Source organism: Pteropus medius, unplaced genomic scaffold (genome assembly GCF_902729225.1).
Source record: "Pteropus medius unplaced genomic scaffold, Ma_sr-lr_union100, whole genome shotgun sequence".
Lineage (NCBI taxonomy): Eukaryota > Metazoa > Chordata > Mammalia > Chiroptera > Pteropodidae > Pteropus > Pteropus medius.
Window position 1 is genome coordinate 97,702 of NW_024348527.1, and position 24,274 is coordinate 121,975.

Sequence of the window (24,274 nt, forward strand, 5' to 3'; positions counted from 1 at the left end):
GTCCTGTTATCCACATTTTATAAAGAAAAAACTTGCCTAAGGTCACAGAGCCCTTAAGTGGTAGAGTTAAAGCTTGAACTCTACCAGCCTGATCCCACATTGTTTTGGTTCTTTTTCGGGGGAAGAAGTTTGTTGGCTTTATTACCCAAAATACAGGAGTCCCTAGTGAACCCTATCAGAGAACATAGTTAGGGAGTGGGAAGGGCTGAGAAGTTTAAATTTAAGAAGTCATATCTGAATTTAGGCTTGAAGGATAAATAAACAAGAGTTAGCTGATAAGCTGTGTATCTTCTAATTACCCATCCTGAGTTTGTGTTTTGAGAGGCTAACATCTGGGAATGAATTACCAGGGCTTACCTGCCTTCTGACTACTGGTTGGGTTTAGCCAACTGTTGGCACTCTTGAGAGATCAGGAGGCAAGGAGAGAGAGGGGTCTGCATACTTACTGCCTTTGCTCCTTCCCTGCTGGGCTGCAATTTGGGGCAGTTGTGAGTCACCCATGGGACACCCTCTTTCCTATTGGCTGTAACCAGGTCTTTCCTGTGGCTGCAGCCCTCATTCAGGTTCTAATAACACTTCTTTCCTTCAGGGCTAAGAATAGGAAACCATTTCTCATGTTGCTAGTCCATTCAAGCTTCGCTGGTTCCCTTAGCATCTTATACTCCTCTATAAATAGGTCTTAAAAAATCTTTTTATTGACAATTATTTTTGGTAGGTTCTGTTTTCTGAATTTGTTCTTTTCCTGATCTAGAATAAAAGATACATTTGGTTTTGTAATATTCACAATGTGAGAATTTAGATAAATCACTACTTCTTTTAAGGAGCAACTCAATTGAACATGTAATATTAGGTTGAAGTAAAGGGTGACTTACTGTGCTAAGGATAAATCCCGCCAACTTGTTGCAACTGTATTGTGTTTCTTACTCACTGAGGCCTTTCTGTGCCTTTGATGGGTATTTAGTATTAGAAGGAGCAGTGGAAGTGCTTCTCACATGTCTGCTCACTCCTGTATGCTTTTTTTTAACCCAACATCCCATACATTTTTAAGAGGAATTGTTAGTTATAGGATATTAAAGCCGTTTTAGAGAACTTTTGAGATTTCTCAATCATGGATCTAGACAAATATTTTAATTATACGATAGCGATTCCTTTTGGGGAAATGGAGAAAACAACATTGTACTATGCTTGAATGCCAGGGTAGCCTCCCCACCCTCCAGCTTCATTGAGATATAATTGACGTATAACATTGTGTGAGTTTAAGGTATACAACATGACGATTTGATATATGTATATGTTGTGAAATTAGTACCACAATAAGATTAGTTTAACACATTAAGCAGTTAAAATAGTTCCATTTGCATGTCTGCTGTGAGAACATTTAAGGTTTATTCTTAGCAGCTATCAAGTATACAATACAGTGCTGTTAACTATAGTCAGCATATTATACATTACTTTGTACCATTTGATCAACGTCTCCCCATTTTCTCCACCTCTCAGCTCCTAGCAACCTATCTGTTGCTATGAGCAGCTTTTTTAGATTCTACATGTAACTGAGATCATACAGCATTTGTCTTTCTCTTCTGACTTATTTTACTTAGCATAATGCCAAGGAATGGTTCTTCGTCTTTGTCCCCCCCTTTTATTAAGAGTCATTCATAAATTTATTCATTGTAGCACGACTGAATTTGTACTAATTGTTATTTTAAATATTTAAAATTAGATATTTATAAATAGGTGTGTTTTATACAATAATTCATGTTAATTTGTGTTAAGTAATTTCAAGAAAAATAATTTAGTGATACTCTGGGCTTTTTTATTTGTTTTGTTTTTTTATTTTGCATGTATTAATTAGCTTGGGAGTCAGTTTATTCCAAACCTAGTCTTACTTCTAATTTTCCAAGGAGTTGTGACCAAGATTCCTATTCTTTTTTTTGTTGTTGTTAGCTTCTATTAAAATGGAATTGAAATGTTTAAATTAGAGGGAGAAAAGAATTTTATGAAACTGAAGCTCTCTGTCATGCTCTAAGAGTCACAAGTTAGTAGTAATAAAGAGAAAACATCAGGATTAGATTAGATTACTTGCGTGTTTTGGTGCTATTTGAGAATAAGTGAATTTATTGGCGAGGATAGAATTTTGAGAAGAATACTTTTATGTATGACGCGAATATTTATATTCTACTTATTAACGTTTTTAAAAATTTTAGATAATCTAGTGTATAGAACTGAAGAGACCCCAATTTATAGTGTCTTTGAAATAGTAAACAGGTAAAGTCAGTGAAATTAATTATATTATAAAGTAAATATATCCATCATACATAAGGCTTGAATAAGATGTTATACACAAGGTATCTTCAACTAAAGACTGTCTCAGTGTTGGTGTATTCTTTCCAGATCATTGAGCATTTTGCTTACCTTATAGGAAATCATGGATAGAATTTATAAGAATGTTATGAGCAAAGTCCAAGAGATGAATTATATTCAGAAAACTCTGTTCAAGATAGGGTATGACTACAAACTGGAACAGATTAAAAAGGGATATGATGCACCACTTTGTAATCTGTAAGTACATTTTATAGTTTGAGCCTCTAATCTTTTTGTGTTTTGTGTGTGTGTGTGTGTGTGTGTGTGTGTGTGTTTACATCTGGAAGTTAAATAAGTAAATGGTAATTTAATTTAATTTGAACATCACCACCATGATTATAAAGTTGAGTTTCTCTTTTATTTACTTTGAAGCCTCATTGCTTATATAGCAAGCAGATGACCCTGAACTCTGATCTTGGCAATTTAATGAATTTTAATAATAGAATAAATATTTAATATTTAATTATAAAATGTGGTCTCAAGAAGAAAAACTAGAATACACTTTTTTAGACATTTTTTTTAGAATAGGCTTTTGAATCAAGACATTTGAGTTTAAAATCTGTCATTTCTAACTTTAAAAAGTGATTTTTCAAGTTTATTCTGCATGAAGGTTTCTGATTACTGTTTTCATAAAATATTGTAGTAAGTATATAACAGTTATTTTATTTTTTATTTGTTTTATTTTTCAATTATAGTTGACATTCAGTATTATTGTATATTAGTTTTGGGTGTACAGCATAGTGTTTAGACGTTTATATAATTTATGAAATGATCCCTCTGATCTAGTACCCACCTGGCTCTATACATAATTATAATATTATTGACTGTATTCCTTGTGCCGTACTTTACATCTCCGTGACTATTTTGTAACCATCAAGTTGTACTTCTTAATCCCTTCCCCTTTTTCACCCAGCCCCCCAAACCCCGCCCCTCCCATCAGACAACTATCATCAGTTTATTCTCTGTATCTATGAATCTGTTTCTGTGTAACAGTTACTTTAAATGCAGTGCTGGGGCATGGAGATAGGGGAGCATTTTTCACTGGAAGGGAGATTAGATAGATGCCGAAATGTTCCAAAGATAATTTAAATTTTTTTTCCTTTGACATCATCATTTTCATTTACCATATGTCAAAGCAATTTCCTGACAGTGCACTTTTTTGGTGTTTTTAAGAATTTATCTGGCATTTTTTTCAAGGCGTTATTAGTTGTTGCTTTGTTAACTTTTCATTATCACCATGCTTTTGAAATTTAGATGTTTCAATTGAAGTTTAGAAATCTTCCCAGAGCTTATAAATTAGTGTGTTTCCAAGAATAATGTATACATGTACTAAAATAATTTATCCCTCCTTTTATTAAGGATACTATTTAAAAAGGTGAAGGCTCTGCTAGGAGGGAATGTCCATATGATGCTGTCCGGAGGAGCACCGCTGTCTCCTCAGACACACCGATTCATGAATATCTGCTTCTGTTGCCCAGTTGGTCAGGGTTATGGATTGACGGAATCATGTGGCGCTGGGACAGTTACTGAAGGTAAACATTTTTAATGTGGCAAATAATCCTATATTAGTCACTACTCATAAAGCCCCTTTGCATTACTTTTAGGAACCATGATCATTTTATGCCTCTTAAGTAATGTCAGGATTTAATGCAAACCTGCCTAGTTTTAATTTTAGAAACTTTTAGTTCAATATCATATGTACTCTTTATTTTTAAGCCTTGTAAATATTTATGCCACATTGTGAGTCCTCAAAATTCTGTCACCTTGATTCTTTAATCTTATTTCTCTAAATGATTGCTTCCTTGGAGAACTGCACTCTTGGAATAAACTATTACTTTTCTGGTCCCTTACAAATCTATATATTCCTGCCCTGACCTCTTGTTTGCTTTCTCTTCTGTTATTTCCAACAGCCTATAGCAGGATTTCCCAGCTTCGGCATTATTGAAATTTTGAACCAGATAATTCTTTATTGTCGGGGGCTCTCTCATGCATTAGAGGATGTTTAGCAGCTAGGTAGTAATAGTAACCCACTCCCCCTGGTTGTGATAATGAAGTATCTCCAGACATTGCCAGATATCGATATCCTCTGAGGGGCAAAATCACACTAGCTTTTGAAACAGTGGGCATAGAAAATTTTTTGGGGGTTAACCTACTTTTGCTTTAAACTTATTGTGTCCAAAATTAATGCCATTATCCCAAACTGTTTCTCCATTGCTGAATTGTTTGTGACAGTGGTGTTATCATCTTCAAAGTCATTCAGGACATTAGCTTTGAAGTCCTCTGATCATTTTTAATATCTTTAACTTTCATCATATCGTTCTATTTCTTCATTAGATCACTCCCTCTCCTACATGCCACCTTCAGCATCCAACCTTTCATTGCTTCACACTGCTCTGAGGTAACAACAGCCTTTCAAATGCTGTGTCTGCCTCCCTTATATCAGTTCTGATCCTGTATACTTCTGTCAGACACATCCACCTCAAACACTGCTTCACATCTGGTGAGCCTAGCTTTCAAGACAGCTTTAATCTGGCACCATTGTTCCTACCCATCGTTGTTTTCCATTTTTTCCACATCTGTATGCATACCTGGCTCTCCTCTCCAGACAAAATAATCTTCTCACCCTTTCTCATACATGCATTCTTGGTCTCACCTTTCTGTATTTTCTGTTCTGTTCTCTTGGAATACCCTTCTTCCTAACTGGTCATAGCCATCTCCAAATGTATAACTCTTCAATTAAGTCTCCTCCATCTATTTTATTTTACATCGATCTTTCTAGTCTCAGGTTCTGTGGTGCTTACCATCAGTGCCATGCAGTTTAGTGTTTAAATGTGCTCTAAATTGTTTCACATGCATTTTTTCCCAGGTAGTTTGTTTGTAAGCTCATTGAGGGCAGGGTCTCCTTACCCGTATGTTGCCCTCACAATATTTAATAGTGCTAAGTACATAATAGGGTGTTGATAAATACTTGATTATTGCTGGCAATAATCACAAATTCCATTTAAAAAAGGTCATCATCATCATCTTCGATAATAGCAGCTAACATTTATTGAACAATTTATTTTTGCCAAGAGGTGTTAAACACTGCTATGTATCATCTCATTTCATTTGCACAAAATATTTCTATATAAAATAGAGTCTGTTACTATCCCCATTTAATAGATGAGGAAATGGAGGCTTTGAGAGGTTAAAAAACTTGTCTGAGTTACACAGCCAATCAATGAGTGAGTGGTAGAGAAGGATTCCAATCAAAATCTGTATTATCAGAATCCTAGGTAGGTAATGCTGGAGCCAGCTTTCCTATTTATCAGAGATTTTTATATTTAATTATCTGAAATAAAACCAGGAGGAGCAAAGATGTTGTAACGACATTGGAATCAATTACACTGTTGAAGTTTTCATATTGAAAAATATGGTACTTCTTTCACTATGGCTTATTCTTTTGTCATCTTTCAGAATCTGGCTATAACTCCAACATTCCTCTTATCATGTTGGTGCAAGTCTGGAATGTGGTATGCTAATATCTTTGTTGCTTTTTCCCTCGTAGTTACTGACTATACTACTGGCAGAGTTGGAGCCCCGCTTATTTGCTGTGAAATTAAGCTAAAAGACTGGCAGGAAGGTAAGAATTTTACAAGTGCTAGTGATTCTAGATATGCTGAAAACCACTGTGAGCCTCATGACTTCCATTTCTTTAAAGTATTAGGTCGTCTGTTGTTGCTTTTTCCCAGAGCTTTCTTTTTCCTCAGTTATATCTTTAGGTTAAGTTTCCAAGAGGAAAAGAAAACCTCTAGAATTTAGGCATGCTGATTCTGAACTTGGGAATATTTGATGGTAAAGAGGAAAAGAGGGATAGGAGGATCTGGCTTGGACCCCTCTCTCCCTTTCTCCTCCTCCTCTCCCCTCCCTTCCTCCCTCCTCTCTCTCCTCCTCTCTCTCTCTCTCTTCTTTTCACACACAGCCGTCACACTCCTACACACAATACACACACACACACACAACTTCTTAGAGCTTGACCCCAGCAAATATTTTCATAGCGGAGACTTAACTGTTCAGCTATTTGTATAATCGAATTTTTATATGTAACTGTAAAGGCAAGCTACTTAGAAGAAACCTGCACTATGCAGACATTGATGTAATCCTTTTAACATATCAGCTGAAGACAAAAGGAAACCAGTCTTCCTATGATGAAATTGTGAAAAATACTAAACATATACATTAACTGCAAAATATATAAATAATTAACAGCCTAGCCTTTCCAAATAAAGGAAGAATAATTAAAATTTAAGATTTTAAAGGAGAATATTCACCTTGGTTTGGTGCCACAGACTGAGAATTTGAGGGACCAGTTACCTTATGGGACATCATTAAGTTGGTCAGACCCAAGAAAATGAATAGTCTTTGTCTGACATAAACTCAAAGTTTTTAACAGTGTTTCTCTTATGTGACTTTCTTATTATGTGCATTATTGTTGATACTTTATGAGCAAATAACCATTCCTGTTTAAATACCACATTGAAGAGCCAATTTCATTCCATAGAGTTTTATATCTTGGGAATAAGTCCTCCTTTATCTCATGATAATGCCCTTCCAATTTTAGAATGAAAATCTGAAGAAGATACAGCTAGTATGCATCTTTGTGTATTGGGCATCAGCTTTAAAATTCATTATGAGATGGGTTATTTACTAGGTAGTGGAATCAGAGAATTTTGCCATTAATTTTCATTTAATGATTTTCTCATTGTACTTCAATGTCAATTTTCAGGAGTGGATTTATTTTTGGACATGTAATTTATTTGGAGGAATCTTTGCCTTATATAATAGGAACTATCTTAATATTTTACATAAAATTGGTTTTGTCATAATGAAATATTGAATAGTTTTCCATTTAAAAGAGCATCTCGACCACCCAAGATGGTGTAGAAGGTAGATGCTGTACACATCTCTTGTGACTACACCAAAATTATAATGAAATTACAGAGCAACAATCACTGGGAGTCGACTGAGGTCTGGCTGAACAGAAGTCATACAACTGGGGACATACATAAGAGGTCACCTCAAGGCTGATAGGATGGTAGAGATGCGAAATGGCCTGGTCGAGAATCGAGAGGGTCATCTTAACTGCAAAGCCCTTACCCTTTCCTGAAGAGCAGGGCTTCCAGGTCCCACACTGGGCTCCCCAGCCCAAGGTTCCATTGCTGGGAATAGAAGTCCCCACAACTTCTGTCTGTGAAAACCAGCGGAGATTGTGGCTGAGTGAGACAGAGGGCTACGGGTGTCACAGACATTCCTCTTAAAGGGCCCAAGCCCGCACTTCCTCACTGACAGACTCACTCACTCTGAGTTCCAGCGCTGAGGCAGCTGCTTGAGGAGCACCAGGGACTTAACTGGAAGACAATGAGTTGTCGGGCTTCAGTGCGAGGGCTGGAGGGGTGGCTTTCTCCCAGAAAGAAGTGCTGGCAATATCCATTGTTCCTTGATTGAGCCTTTCCCGCTCCCTGTGTGCCGACACTGGTGGTTCCCGTACCTGAGTCTCCATCAACTTGTATAACACAGGTCATGCCACCCAGGTGATTCCCTGAGACCTCATCCCATCTCTCTCAACCTGTAAACCCACCCAAGCTGCCTCCGGTGGTTTATTCCATACAAATGCCTTGTCTTGGCTCTCACTGCTGACTTTCCTAAAATCTCTCAAAGGCTCACAAAACCCAGACAAGCAGTATCTAGCCTCAGCATGCTTTATACGTCTTGCTAAGCAGCACCAAGTCCAGCACTAGCAGCAGCCTGCCTCAGTTTCTGGCTTGGCCTCTCGAGTCACCTATAAACCCAGCACAGGTGGCAGCCATTTGCGGATTGCTCGAAGACTCTTACCAAGTGGCCCCAGAAGTACACAGGCTACAGCTGAACTTGACCTGCAGCTGGGCCCCTCCCAAGAGGCCCTTGGGCGGGCACACCCAGTGGCCTGCTTCGACTTGCGATGGAACCCGGCACCACCCAGGGGTGCATCTGAGGAGAACACACCCGAAGGACAGACTGGGCAGGCACCAGAGCCTTGCTAAAGTGAGTCCTGCTCTGCAGGGTCAGCCCCTCACCGGCCAATCCTCACAACCAGTCAGCCAAAAGGTCAATCCTTTCCATCGAAGTGTAAATAGCAACTAAGGCTCAACCACATCAGGAGGGCACACACAACCCACACAAGGGACACACCTTGAACACCTTGCTCAGGTGACCAGAGAAGACTGTGCCACTGGAACCCACAGGACACCTACTCTACTACATAAAGCCACTCACTAAGACTGGGAGATTTAGGGGCCCTACATAATACATAGAAACAAACACAGGGAGACAGCCAAAATGGGGAGACAAAGACACATGTCCCACATGAGAGAACAGAACAAAGCTCCAGAAAAAAATCTAAACAAAGTGGAGACAAGCAATCTATCAGATGCAGAGTTCAAAACATTGGTTATAAGGATACTCAATGAACTTAGGGGAAGAATAGATGAACTCAGGGAGAACTTTAACAAAAAGATAGAAATCGTAAAAATGGAGATGGAAAACAACATAAAAGGGAACCAGTCAAATGAAGAATACAATATCTGAGATGAAGAGTAGATTAGAGGGAATCAACAGATTGGATGAAATAGAGGATTAAATCAGCAATTTAGAGGATGGGGTAGCAGAGAACACTGAATCAGAACAGCAACAGGAAAAAAGAACTCAAAAAATGAGAATGGTTTAAGGGGCCTCTGGGATAACACCAAGTGCAACAACATTCGTGTCATAGAGATATCAGAAGGAGACGAGAGAGAGAGAGAGCAAGGAACTGAAAATCTATTTCAAGAAATAATAACCGAAAACTTCCCTAACTTATTGATGGAAGTAGACATAAAAGCCCAAGAAGCACAGAGTCCCAAACGAAAAGAACCCAAAGAGGCCTACACGAAGACAGTCATCATCAAAATGCCAGTGATTAAAGACAAAGAGAGAGTCTTAAAAGCAGCAAGAGAAAAGCAATTAGTTACCTACAACGGAGCCACCCATAAGATTGTCAGCCAATTTCTCAACAGAAGCTTTGCATGCCAGAGGGCGTGGCACAAAATATTCACAGTGATGAAAAACCAAGACCAATAACTGACCAAGATTGCTTTATCCAGCGTAGCTATCTCTTAGGATCAAAGGATAGATAAAGAACTTCCCACACACAAAAAAGCTAAAGGAGTTCATCACCACCAAGCCAGTATTACAGGAAATGTCGGAAGGACTTCTTTAAGAAGAAGAAAAAATTACGTATCAAAAATATGAATAAAAAATGGCAATAACTATATATCTATCAACAAGTACTTCAAATGAAAGAGAATTAAATGCTCCAATCAAAAGATAGGGTGCCTGAATGGATAAGAAAACAAGACCCTTACATATGCTGCCTACAAGAGACTCACTTCAGATTGAAAGATACACACCGACTGAAAGTAAAGTGATGGAAAAGGATGTTTCATGAGGGACCAAGAGGGTATTATGCTGAGTAGAGTAAGTTAGATAAAGAACAAAATAAACAGAAACAAACTCATAGATACAGAGAACATTTTGAGGGGTACCAGGTGGGGGGGGTCAGTGAAAAAGAGGGAAGGGATTAAGAAGTTCAAATTGGTAAGTTATAAAATAGTCATGGAGATATAAAGTATAGCATAAAGAATATATTCAATAATGTTGTAATAACTATATATGGTGTCAGATGGGTACTAGATTTATTGGGATTATCACTTTGTGAGTTATATAGATGTCTAATCACTATATTATACATCAAACATAATATTGTATGCCAACTATAATCGAAAAATAAAAATTATTATTTAAATAGAGCATCTAACAGCTGAAGGGAGTCCTGCTTTTAATCCTTTTATGATATAAAAATCTAATCAGCATGTCATTTTATGAGTTCAGATTTTTGTATACTTTCCTTAAAGTAAGCTTTATTTATTAATAAACAGGTAATGAATAGTAATCGAATATTTTAAGTTATTGTCAATTCCTTTAATTTTTAAAGTCAAGACTGGCTAAAAGCCAAATTAAGAAAATAAAATGTCCTTTCTGCTCCCCATAGTTGCCCTTTCTCTCTCACTTAATGGCATTGCTTTTGGTGGGCATTTACTACCTGCTCCCTTTGATTAAAATCTCCTTAGGATAAATCTGAAATGCATTGATATTAGCATATTATTAATTTACTTATAACAGCTTCCAGTATTATCCTTCTTGTGGGTAATTTTACCTTAACAGAGTTCTGTCAACCATAAGCTTTAATTGGTTCTAAGTGTGAAATTTTAATGGTCATGACAAGGTTTAGGATGGATGGTGGTTGGTGATTATCACTCAGCCTTCCCTGGTTCTCCTGAAATCACAGTCACCCACTATCCTCACATAAATCTCAGTAAATACAAACTAATATTCTCCTATAAAGTGATGTACAATTTGATCAGCAGAAAAAGATTAGCAGAAGACCTTTAAGAATTAATGCAAGTAAATTTTGTTTTAGAACAATAACTCATTTTGATTTAATGACTTCCAGGTGGTTATACAATTCATGACAAGCCAAACCCAAGAGGTGAAATCGTAATCGGTGGACAAAATATCTCCATGGGATATTTTAAAAATGAAGAGAAAACGGCAGAAGATTATTCTGTGGATGAAAATGGCCAAAGGTGGTTTTGCACTGGTGATATTGGAGAATTTCATCCCGATGGATGTTTACAGATTATTGGTCAGTGTATTATTATTTTATGATTTCCTTGGTTTTTGCAACTGCGGCATATACAAAAGGTGATATTGGTCAAGTCATTAATAGGGTTGATGATTCCATTGGTTTAAAGTTTGGGCAAGTTATTTAACTTATGTCTGTGCTTCTCCATCTGTAAAATAGGGATAAGAATACTGACCTGGTAGGATTTTTATTAGGATTAAATGAGTTGACATATGTAAAATGGTTAGAGCAGGGCAGTGCCTGTACCTTAGTAAGTGGTAGCAGCAGCAGCAGCAGCAGCAACATTGAGGTTAGGGAGGATGGGCAGGAAAATAGCACATGGGTAATGAGAATACTAAAATTGTTCATAAGAAGTATATTTTTTGGTCAATAACATGTGGTTCTGTATAATAGTCTACTGTAACATACCCTATTCTAGGCCTTCCTCACCATTTACCTCCCCACACCAAGGGGCAGTGTAGACATTGTTTTCTCTAGTGTCCATTTATATGGCTCTAACTAGCCCTGAACCTTAGAAAATTATAGCATCAATCCTCAACATTAATTTGCTCTGAGAATGTTCATTGGTTTATCACTGCCCTTATTGAGCCTACTAAAATATTAAGTCAAAACATTACTCCAAATGGTCCTATACTATTCACTTTAATCAGGTAAAAGTTAAGATAAAAATTTGGCTAATTGATAAGGACCACTATGTCAGGTCCCAGTCAGATCCTTTTCAAGCCATAAAATTTCCTCAGTTATATTTAAATCTGTCTCTGTACCCATATCTGACCTGAATATAGTTAGAGATTTCCAGGGACAATTGGTTCTTCATCGAGAAGTTTGATTTGCTGGGGATATTCCCAGGAAACATGGTTCAATCTAGAACCAATAACAGCTTCCCTTTTTTCCTTTTTCATTTTTTTGGCATAGAGTGGGTTCCCAGGCTATGGGTAAGCGAGTCAGCACTCCCATGATGATTATTTATGCTGTGCCAGCATGTTCTTAGAACACTGTCATTTTAACAAGATAATGTCAAATATGAAAAATGAGGAATTAACATTTATTCACCATGTTCTGTATGTAAACACTGTATGTATGAATGTATGAGATAGGCTAAATGCCTATATGAGGTAGGCATCATTACCCCTGATAAAATTGAGTATTGGAGAAGTCAACTGACATACCTAGGATCACATAGCTAGTAACAGGCAGAGCTGTCATTCAAATCTAATGCTCTAAAGTCTTTGTTCCTTCTATTAACTTCATTATAATGTTAAAGATTATAATAAGATATTAAAGCTTTCGGTATAAGGTATAACATTTTATCCAGTACTTCTTTAACTAGGCATTTTCTTTTTTAATTGATACGTCTGGGCAAGCATTATGTTTAACAAAATTTTAGAAATATCTTTGTGAATAAAGATTAAGGCAATAATATTGAAAGAAAATCAAAATTGTACAGACTGTAATAAAATGGATGATGTATAACTTTTCATGACTTAACAGATCGTAAGAAAGATCTGGTGAAGTTACAAGCAGGAGAATATGTATCTCTTGGGAAAGTGGAAGCTGCACTGAAGAACTGCCCACTTATTGACAACATCTGTGCTTTTGCTAAAAGGTAATTTTAAAAGTTAGATTTGTGTTTCATATACTTAGAGTAAAAGAAAAAATGGGAAATTTTTTTGATTATATTTTATCGTAAGGGAAACATCAAACTCTCATCAGAGTTGGGGAAGGCTATACATTCCCAAAATATACATTCTTGAGTTCATCAGCTTGAAGATTATATGAGATAATCCGATATTTTAAGTATTTATTAGACACCTACTGTGTTTTGCTAAATACTTAGCTGTGCTACAAAAGTTATTTCATTTAACATCCATTAACAACTGAGACTTAAGTAATTTTCCCAAGAAGGTAACACAACTAGCATACATTTTCTAAATAAAAAAAAACCTGAGCGATTGAACCATTTTCTTTATATTTTAATATGGTTTCTTTTTATGGGCTTTATTACTTCCTTTAAATTTTTTAATTGTAAAAAAACACAAGATAAAATTTATCATTTTTTACCATTACAGAGTGTATAGTTCACTAATATTAACTATTCACACTGTTGTACATCTAATCTCCAGAACTTTTCATCTTGTAAAACTAAAACTCTATAACCATTAAACAATCTCCATTTTTCTCTCCCCCTAAACCCTGGGCACCACCATTCTACTTTCCGTTTCTGTGAATTTGCCTACTCTAGATACCACATATAAATAGAATCATACAGTATTTGTCTTTTTGTGACTAGCTTATTTCACTTAGCATAATGTCCTCAAGGTTCATCTATATTGTAGCATGTGTCCGAATTGCCTTCCCTTTCAAGACTGAATAACATAGAATTGTATGTATAGAGATTGGATTTTGTTTATGCATTTATCTATCAATGGATAACTTGGGTTGCTTCCACCTTTTGACTTTGTGAATATACTGCTATGAACATGGATATGCAAATACCTCTTTAAAATCCTCCTTTCAATTCTTTTGGATATATACCCACATGTGGGATTGCCAAATCATATGGTAGTTCTATTTTTATTTTTTGTGGAACTCTCATACTGTTTTCCATAATACAGCACCATTTTTACTTTTACACCAGCAATGCACAAGGGTTATAATTTTTCCACATCCTCACCAACACTCATTTCTATTTTTTCATAGTAGTCATCATAATGGGTGTGAGGGGATATGGCTCCCTTAATGATTATTGATGTTAAGCATTTTTTATATGCTTGTTGGCCATTTGTATATCACCTCTGGAGAAATGTCTAGTTAAGTCCTTTGCCCATTAAAACATTTTTTCTTTTATTTTCAATTATACAATACAGTGTTAGCAAGTATATTCACTATGTTTTACATTAGATCCTCAGACCTATTCACCTTATAGCTGAAAGGTCATGCTCTTTTATCAACTTCTCCCTTTTTCCTCCACCCCCAGCCTCTGACAACCACTTTTTTTTTTTTTACCTCTGTTTCTATGAGTGACTTTTTTTAATTTTAAGATTCTACATATAAGTGTTACCATGTAGTATTTGTCTTACTTTGTCTGGTTTATTTCACTTAGCATAATGACCTCAAGATTCATCCATGTCATTGCAAATGGCAGAATTTCCTTCTTTCTCATGGCTGAATAATACTTCACTGGGTACACACACACACACACACACACACACACACACAGCACGCACACACAGACGACACACATCGACATTATACTCCATTACACACACACCACCACCCCCCTCTTTATCCATTCTTCCGTTGGTAGACACTTAGGTTGTTCCAGATCTTGGCTATTGTGACTATTGCTGTAGTGAACATGAGAGTGCAGATATCTCTTCAATATTCTGTTTTCATTTCCTTTAGATTTATACTGAGGAGTTGGATTGCTGGATTATATGGTAGTTCTATTTTACATTTTTTGAGGAACCGCTATACTTTTTTCCATAGTGGCTAAACCAATTTACATTCCCACCAGTAGTTTAGAAGGTTTCCCCTTTCTCCACATCTTTGCCAGCACTTGTTATTTCTTGTCTTTTTTTTTTTTTATGATAGCCATTTTAACAGGTGAGAGGTGGTATCTCATTGTGGTTTTGTTTGCATTTCCCTAACGATTAGTGATGTTGAGTACCTTTTCATGTACCTGTTGGCCATGTGTATGTCTTTGGAAAAATGTCTATTCCATTTCTCTGCCCATTTTAAATCAGATTTTTTTTTTTCTTTCTTTTTTCATTTTTCTTTTTTTTTTTTTTTTTTTGCTATTGAGTTGAATAAGTTCTTTATATATTTTGGATATTAACTCCTTATCAGATATATGATTTTCAGATATTTTCTCCCATTCCATAGGTTGCCTTTTAATTTTGTTGATGGTTTCCTTTGCTGTGCAGTAGCTTTTTAGGTTTACATACTCCCACTTGTTTATTTTTCCTTTTTTTGTCTTTGCTTTTTGAATCAAAATAAAAAAAAAAAATCATTGCCAGGACCACTGTCAGAGTTTACTGCCTGTTTTCTTCTAGGAGTTTTATGGTTTTAGATCTCCATCCATTTTTTAATTGGGTTTTTTTGTTGTTGTTATTGAGTTATAGGCATTTATATATATTCTAGATATTAACCCCTTATAAGATATATGATTTGCAGATATTTTCTTCAATTCAATAAAAATAATAATAATAATAATAATAATAATAATTATTATTATTATTATTATTATTTATGCCTACAGCACTTGGTCTTCCTAGGTGGTCTCCCATCCAAGTACTAACCAGGCCTGACCCTTCTCAGCTTCCAAGATCAGACATCGGGCTTGTTCAGGGTGGCATGGCCGTAAACCATGGACCGTGGCTCCACTGGGGCACAAACCCAGGACCTTTTGCGTGTAAAGCAGATGTTACATTATGGAACGTTACATTATGGAGCCGCTACATTATGAAACCACGTCCAACATTTTTTATTTTTGTTGTATTCCCATTTATTTTTTGTTGTTGTCACCTGTGCTTTTGGTGTCATATCTAAGAAAGCATTGTCAAATTCAATGTCATGAATCTTTCTATATGTTTTCTCTTAGGCATTTTGTAATTTTAGCTCTTACATGTTTAGGTCTTTGATTCATTTTAATTATTGTATGTGATATAAAGTAAGGGTCCGACTTCATTCCTTTGCATGTGGATATCCAGTTCTCTCAACACCATTTGTTGAAGAGACTGTCCTTTCCCTATTGAGTGGTTGTGGCACCCTTGTTGAAGATCATTTGGCCATATATGCACGTGTTTGTCTCTGGGCTCACTATTCTAGTTCATCAGTCTATATTGTCTGTCTTTATTACTTCTTAATGAAACTGTAACAAATAAGAAATTATACATATATTTCATATATATAAATTCAAATATATGTATATATTTGAAACTAATCTGTACTGTATCCTCGAATATGGATAATTGTTCTCAGAGTTTTAATTTCTATTTTGTTTTATTCTCTAATATTTTAGTGACCAGTCCTATGTGATTAGTTTTGTGGTTCCTAATCAAAAACGGTTGACACTTTTGGCACAACAGAAAGGGGTGGAAGGAACTTGGGTTGATATCTGCAATAATCCTGCCATGGAGGCTGAAATACTGAAAGAAATTAGAGAAGCTGCAAATGCCAGTAAGTAAAAAAATTGCTTGTCTATTGAAGTCTCTCACAATCATTTAATGATATCTTGTGCATTAGGCTCTTCAAGATGTCTATATTTGTTTTGTTTTCATAATAAAATACAGGATTTTAAAAACCTGTCTCTTAAATGTACATAATCAATTTCCACATTGGAAGGATTATTAAACCTCGTATAATAGAGTAACCTATCTAGTTCTTTATTGTATGTTATAGCATCCCTGCTAAGTGGTCATGTAGGTTTGTTTGGAATGTTCACTCTTTGTTCTGATAGTTTATAATGATGTGCCCTTATGTGGATCTTTTATTGTTTATCATTGTATATACTTACTTGGTGTGGGCCTGTTCAATCTAGAGGCCTATGCCCTTCAGTTCTGGGAAATATCCATCTGTTTATCTTTTGTTTGTTTGTTTGTTTGCTCTTCTTTCATAGTTTTCCCCTTCGAAATTCTGCTTGTGTTTTTATCTGGGAATACTTTTATATGGCCATTGGACCTCCTGCTTTCAACATCTAATTTTATCTTTTTTTCGTTTGTTTTCTATCTCATCCTTTTTGCTTCATATTCTGGCAGAGTCCCTCAACTTTGTTATCTCTTCTGTCTTTTGCATTTCCAATTTCCAATATCAGAATTTTAATTTAAAGAGCTCTTTCCAGCTTTCTCAGTGTTCTTTTAATAGCATCCTGTTGTTTCATGGATACAGTCAATATGTTTTCTCTTATTCCTTGAAAGATGTTAAAGGAATTCCTTTTATGAAGTTTTCTCCTGCTGCTGGCTCTATTTCCTCCAAGTTACACTGTGCTTACTTTGGTCATGGCCTTTCATATAACTACTGATCCTTTTATGTCCATTCACATTTGGGAATGAGGTACTGAAAACCTGTTTGGAAATATTACTGGGCTTCATTGCAAAATTATTCAAATGTAGTGTCTTGGGTCATTCCATTCTTCCAAAGAAACTTTCTCCATTCTCTTGCCTAGAGGATATTAGTCTGACTGCCAGTATTCTGGTAGCCAAATAGAAGACACTGGAAAAAGGCTGGGGGTGAGGCAGGTGGGTCTTACCTTCACTGAATCCTGTTTTCAATTCAGCTTTATCTTTTCCCTTTATTGTACCTAGTGTCCTTGAATCCAGAGTCTCTAGTTCAATTTTTTTTTTTTAAATAAACCTGTCTCCAGCCTGGCTGGGAAAGGGCAAGATGAAGAACTGTCCTCTCAACAGGCTGGTGGCCAACCCTCCTGTTTTTGGTGTACCACTCATCTCTGTCTTCAGAGACATGGGCTCAGGAGGTTGCTTTGCTTCTTGTGAGCTTCTCGTTAGCGGTTAGCTTTTAGCTCTCTTGGCCCCCAATCAGTTACTGCTAGTCTGTTTGCTTTTGGTCTTATAAAATTTTGTTGAAGTCTCTCATTCAGTGTCCTCTTTCTCTCTTTTTCGTTTTTTCATTGTGGTTAATACCTTTTTAATTTTTAAAATGATTTTAGACTGTCTAAATTATTTTTCCAAGGGAAGCAGAGATAAACTGTAATTTTCTTGTTTAATTGGAAGCTGTGAACCTAGTTTTAATCTGTTGGTTTCCATACTAAAAAAATAAAAGAATCATTGTTCTGATTATAGCTTATCTATATTCATTATAAATATTGGGCAATATGAAAAGTTATAAAGGAGGAAATAAAAATCACATGATAGTTATTTTCGGGTGGTGACATTACATTCTGATATATCTACACACACACATACATACATACGCACACATACTTTACATATCAACATTATGGATATTTTTCTAAGTCAGTAGTAGATACAGAATTGCATTATCATTTTCAGTAGCGAAATAATATTTCAGTATAAGAGTATACACCTAAGTCCCTGTCGTTGGTCTTCTAGGTTGAGTTCTACTTTTTACCCCTACTGTAAACAAATATAACATATCTTGTATACTCAATTATTTTTTTATGTAGTGATTTTCTTAGTATGGCTCCCTAAAAATGGAATTTCTGAGTAAAAGGAAATGTGTATTTTCAAGGCTTTTCTTTATGTTGTCAAATAACTCCCTCTTTCTCCAGAAGAACTAGGCTAGTTTATGCTCCTGTCACAGATACATGAGCACACCTATTTCCCTAATCAGGCTACTATTTTTTTTTTATTTTTTAAATTAACTACTTAGATTCCATTTTGGTTTAAACATATAGTTTGTAATATTAATTAGCATGTTGAAGTTGAAAAACTAGTTTTCCTTAAGAATATATTTTTTTCATCAAGAATATTCTTATAGTCAACTCTGGACACTGTAAAGTTATTTAAATAACAGTTGCATATTAACAAAATCAGACTGAAAAGTGAGTTACTATATATACTTAAAGACAGTGGCTTAATTTTTTTTCTTAAAGATGGTTTTGTTAATTATGGTATTATTAATATAGCACACTTTTTATGTTACCAGGCTGCCAGAATTGTCATTGATATAAATCCCGAATTTTTCTTTAAAGGTATTATTTCAAAAAGTATTTTAGCCAATAGGCTGTTATTCTTAGTAACTTTCTGAATTTACTAATGGCATAGAATGTGACTTGAGTAATTTGCCATTGCATATCTAACTGTGTAAAAGCAATAATGGGAAAAGTCAAGCTGGATCACAAACAGGTGGAAAATGGAATAAAATTCTAGGACCCACTAGGCCCCTATATAACTTTCCTGTGTTTGGAATGAGGAATGAAATTGAACATTTCACAATTTGGATAATGAACACTAATCATGAGCTAAATGTATAAATTATAAGCTTTTCTGTGCCACAAAAGATTTATGGCAACCTTTTGCTTGAAACTGTAACTTCAGAGAATTATGCCAAAAAGTATAAAATAGCCTTGATTGTTTTCAGGTAATTCTATCTGAAATCATACATATTTTATAGCATTCTTCTTCATGTTTTAAATATAAGTATGAGGTGTAGGTAGTATCATAAAAACATGAAGTACAGAATCTTTTGGGAGTGATTTGACAACTACCAATGGCCAGAAAAATTGACATTTGCTGCCACCTACCAGTCAAATTTCATAAGGTTCTAGGAAATTGAGATAAAATGCCACATGTAAAATCACTTTTCTTTTTTCTTCCCCATATTCTTTCTCACTTGTTGGCAATTTGTCCCATTTATAGAAAACTGCATGATTGCTTTTTGTGGTACCAGATAATGTTGAGGGTTTCCCAAAATGAAATCTTTAATGTAGCTTCTTTTTTGGGGGGTGGGCTTTAAATAATAATTTAGTTAATAAAGTGTAAATATAGAAACTTATAAATATGCTTAATTTGCTTGTGCGCAACTTAAATGATGTGCCTGCCTAGTCCCAATTTTGTCAATGTTTCTGGAATAGGACCTGGGTAAGTAGGGAAATTAATATGAAATAAAAGGTTTTGGAGCCAAATCTGTACCTGACAATTTAACAGTTTCCTTGCAATCCAAATATGACCTTTGGGTATAGATAGGCTTATTTTAGGCATCTCTGCACAACTGAGGTGTATCAACAGAGTGGCTATGGTTTATTTGAACAAATTTTTGTTCTTTCCTATTCAGGCATTGCTTTTAGGAAGTTGGTTCTAAGTAATTTGAGAGATTATTTTTCACACTTAGCTTTATATTTTTCTCTCATTTTAATAAGAAACTCACAATTCGACCTTGCTCTCATAAAACTCAGGCTAGTATTAAAACAAAAACTTCCATGAATTTGAATTTTTTGTGCTTGTTACTGAAACCAGTTTCTTTCTAAGGTCACTTGGCCGTTAGCTGTAGTTTTAAAACATGTAGTCATTTGCTTCTTCAGAATTGCTGTTTTAAATAATTGGACATAAAGTAAAGCTCATCTGTAGGTTAACATTAATATTAATGGGCCTTTAGAAATTTAAGGATGAGCTTATATTAATAACAGGTAACTTGATCAAATGTAATTTATTGAATTTAAAATTGAATATTGTACTAATGCTTCTATATCCCTAATCCCTACTTATATTTCCTTCATGTGTTATGTTGTCTACCTCAAATACAGTATTGCTGCATCTTATACCATCTAAAAGTATGAAATTCACAATCCCCTTTTTTATTCTGACTTGAATGTATAATAAAGCTTATGAAGGACAGTTGTCTAGAGGATTTGTTTTCTGTAGAATGAATGAATAAACATGTATGTATTTACTGAGGGCTGTCACTGTAGCCCTATGGATGACAGTGAACAAAACAAACACTGCTTTCATGGAGCATACATTCTAATAGTTGAGACAATATGTGTTGGTGGTGAGTGTTTTGAAGAAAACATAGTGTAAAAGGATATAGAGAGACAAAAGGACTTCTGTTTTGTTATGAGTGGTCAGGAAAGTCCTCTCTGAGGAGATGGCATTTGAGTGGACAGCAGGATGAAGTAAGGAAAAGAAGTGAGCCATGCATCTACAAGGGGGAAGACCGTTCCAGGCAGAGGGAACATCAAATAACAAGATTCTGAAGAGGATCTGCATAGACCAAAACAATTCAACTGAAACAATTTAAATATACTTTGAGAAATATAAAATGAAATTGTAAGATAGTGGTATCATTATGTTAACTAACATATTATTAAATAAGTTTTCTTCATCACCTGCATCATCTAGGTAAATCCCACAAAATACATCCTACTAATTTTCTCTCTCCCATTCTCCACTTGCCCCAAACTCCCCCCACCTACCCCCTCTCATTTCAGTGAAATTGGAACGATTTGAAATTCCAATCAAGGTTCGATTAAGCCCAGAGCCATGGACCCCTGAAACTGGTTTGGTCACTGATGCTTTCAAACTGAAAAGGAAGGAACTGAAGAACCATTACCTCAAAGACATTGAGCGGATGTATGGGGGCAAATAAAATGTTGCTCTCCTATTTACAGTTGTGCAGGAGGTTGCCTGGTGTTTTTTCAGCTGTCTGTTAGAATATAAGGTATATTGTTTAAAGAAATGGTAGTAAAAATACCAAGTGATTAAGATAATTGTTAAGTCTACTTTAAGTTAGTTTTGTATAGTTCTAGTGAAGCTTAAATTGAAAAGTTATTTCCCTTTAGCTGTGTTATTAATTTTGGAGCAAAAATTTTGTTTTTAAAAATTAGCCTAAGATATACCTGTTTTCATAAGAGAAATATGTAATGTTCAACAAAATAAATTGGAGTTGGAGTAGAATGCAGTTTGAGGAAATTTGCAGCTTCTGAGGTCTATTGTCTTTCTAGTTCAGAAGAAGCTTAAATATCAAGCATGACAAAAATATGTATTAACACTACTCAAAGCAGAAGTGCTACAGGCCTTTAAAATTCTCTTGCAGCCATTTATCTTAAAGGAATAAATTCAATCATAATATAATATACAGAATCAAATTATACTTTGGAAGCCATCTTAGGATTCATAATTATTGCATAGGTTAGACATAGAATCATTGTAATACTGTGAATAATTACAGTTCCTGAAGTAAGAATAAAACAGCATAAACACCAAAAATATCTAGTAATATATTTAAAGGGAAATTGAACTGCTTTTTTGAAACTTGGAGGTCTGAAATCAGTAACTGTAATTATTTGAATGACTTAAGAGTATTTAAATACATTTGAAAAAAATGCTGAAAATTGTCTTTCTCTCTTCAAAATATAAGACTGAGACCAAGAGTAAAATAAAAGAAGTTAATCAAATTTTAACAGGAAGCATTTTCTGTTAGAAAAGGTGAGGAAACTATAAATGTTTAGAGTCAGGACCCTTGCACAGCCCTGAACCTGGGAGAGGATTTAAACTCTGAATTTATCTTTGATAACAGGGACTGATTTAAAATGTGCTCAAATTAAATTATACTTGTAATTTCAGGTCTGTTTGCTGTTGCTGACTGGATTCTTGAGCAATAGTTTATATTTCAGAAAGCCTTTCATTTTGCTTTAACTTTAGCAAAGCAGGTTGTGATGAATGACTTCTCCAATATCATGTTTGAATCTATGAATGATTAAGTAACTTGGTCGAGTTTGGGGAAGTTAAAGGGAAGAACACACTGTTACCACTGTTTTCCTGTTTGTGAGAAGAGTTTAGAAACTGGAAATGCCAGATTCAGGAAAAGGGAAGTTACTTAAAAAGGGACTGATTTTTGTGCAGTAACTTGGAGTATGGGCTTCTTCTTGAATCAGGGATTATATATATATCCCTGATAGATATTCACACTTGACCCATAGTTACTGTAAAAAGCAAAAATTATTAATACTGTTACTCTTTGCACTTTTTTCTTATTCACTATATATACACATATACATATACATATATATGTATACGTATATGTATATGTTGCTTACATTGCTTTGTACAGATGTGGGCCACCACTGCAACAAAATACATTCTTTTTGCTCTAAAATATTTATAATGAAAATATTTAAATGTTATGTATATGGTGATAAAAAAGAAAAAATCATCTGGTGTTGTTATAAGCAAGAATGAAGGTTTTGTAAAGATTTCTGTTCAGTGTTCTGCAGTGTAAAATTTGAGGTATGTTCTCCCTGCAGTTATGTATATGTGAGTATTCTCATTCTTCTCAGCTTGCCTTTGAAGAGTGAAAAAACATTATCATCAAGTAGACTACTATTCAGCTTCTGCTGTTTCTGGCCCACTGTTGATCCTTTAAAGATGATTTTCTTAGACTTTTTCAATATGCGATTTTTTTCCCCCCACTTGGAATTGTGGTTTTAAACGTGCAAGTGCATGCATATTCACATATTTGCACCCCCACCCACTCCATCTCCCGAAAGCTAGAACACTGCCAACTAATCTGTTGTATAGGTCCTTTAGAAACACGTAATTAACACTTAAGGTTAGGTGCTGCTAATTCTTTGTGAAAATCCAAATATTGTTTAGGGACCAGGGAGATGCCAATACCCCCTAATTTTTCATTAGGAAATATACATGTTTATGTAAACAGATCTTTCCATATTCATAGTGACTTTTCAAATATTTGAGCCTAAAGATTTTGATCCTACTCTTTTATACCTGTTTAAATCATTCACTGTTGTTATTACATGTCAGCTGGTCAAATAAAGTTGTACTTTAAAAATGTACTACAGTTATATACATTTCTAAGTTGAACATGTGTGACTTTTACATTAATTACATGGAAGTATCTTGCCTCCTTGATATTTGTATTGATTTTTTTCCCTCTAGAGTGAAGGTATAATTGTATGGCTTTTCAGAAATGAGATACAGATGACTGATTCAAAAAGTCAGAAATTAAGAACAGTAACATTTCTTTGATCATAAAGACTGATTAGTAATCCTCGCTTATATTTTCCTGATAGCATATGACAAATGTTTCTGAAATAAGCAGACGAAAACAGGATAAAGATTGTGTGGTATTTAGAATTTAGAGAGAAATATTTTAATTTTCAAATATAGTTACAAATTAGAATGTATTCATATTTGTACTTTCTGTTAAAATGCACGATTGCAGGATTGTTACTTAGATTTTTGTTTATTGTTGATGAAAAGCTTTGTTCTTGTTTTTAAGTTTGCACTCAAATCTTAAATAAATCCACCCATGTTACCAAGCTAGTTTGTGCTTAATTATATACACTGAGATAAAGTCTGTGAGTTTGAAGACTATTAGTCAAGACATAGTCATGTTGTGTGGATTATTAGTAGGTATTAATAAATGACAACTGTTACCTTTAGGCTAATTAAAATTTAGGGGAGAAATTAGTTAATCTGCATTATGTGAGGGCATCTATAAAATAGTGTTAGAGCTCTGGAACCAGACTGCTTCCATCTGTTTCCTGGCTTTGCCACTCACTGGTTTTGTGACTTTGGGAAAGTGAACTAATATCCCTCAGCTGCATTTCTCCACCTACAAAAGTGGAGTGGACTGATAAGATCTATCTCATAGCATGATTATGAGGTAACGTGAGTTAGTCCATATAAGGTGTTTACAACATAGTGAACTTATGTT

The 24,274-nt window shown here is 35.1% G+C and overlaps 1 protein-coding gene across 1 annotated transcript; it reads left to right on the top strand.

The window, feature by feature from the left end:
* The first annotated feature begins 2,400 nt into the window (after window positions 1-2,400).
* Window positions 2,401-23,872, top strand: LOC120616362 (long-chain-fatty-acid--CoA ligase 4). The gene is made up of 7 exons (XM_039879691.1): window positions 2,401-2,559; window positions 3,721-3,893; window positions 5,909-5,983; window positions 10,928-11,119; window positions 12,611-12,725; window positions 16,143-16,300; window positions 21,027-23,872. The coding sequence occupies exons 1-7, from the start codon at window positions 2,426-2,428 to the stop codon at window positions 21,182-21,184; spliced, it is 1,005 nt and encodes a 334-aa protein (XP_039735625.1). The 5' UTR covers window positions 2,401-2,425; the 3' UTR covers window positions 21,185-23,872.
* Window positions 23,873-24,274: the final 402 nt, after the last annotated feature.

What these genes read in the sequence shown, in the direction of transcription:
- LOC120616362 (XM_039879691.1), top strand. Translation starts at nt 2,426, where the DNA reads ATGGATAGAATTTATAAGAATGTTATGAGCAAAGTCCAAGAGATGAAT. An exon ending in GATGCACCACTTTGTAATCT is followed by an intron (nt 2,560 to 3,720) that starts GTAAGTACATTT and finishes CCTTTTATTAAG; the next exon opens with GATACTATTTAAAAAGGTGA. An exon ending in TAGAGAAGCTGCAAATGCCA is followed by an intron (nt 16,301 to 21,026) that starts GTAAGTAAAAAA and finishes CTCTCATTTCAG; the next exon opens with TGAAATTGGAACGATTTGAA.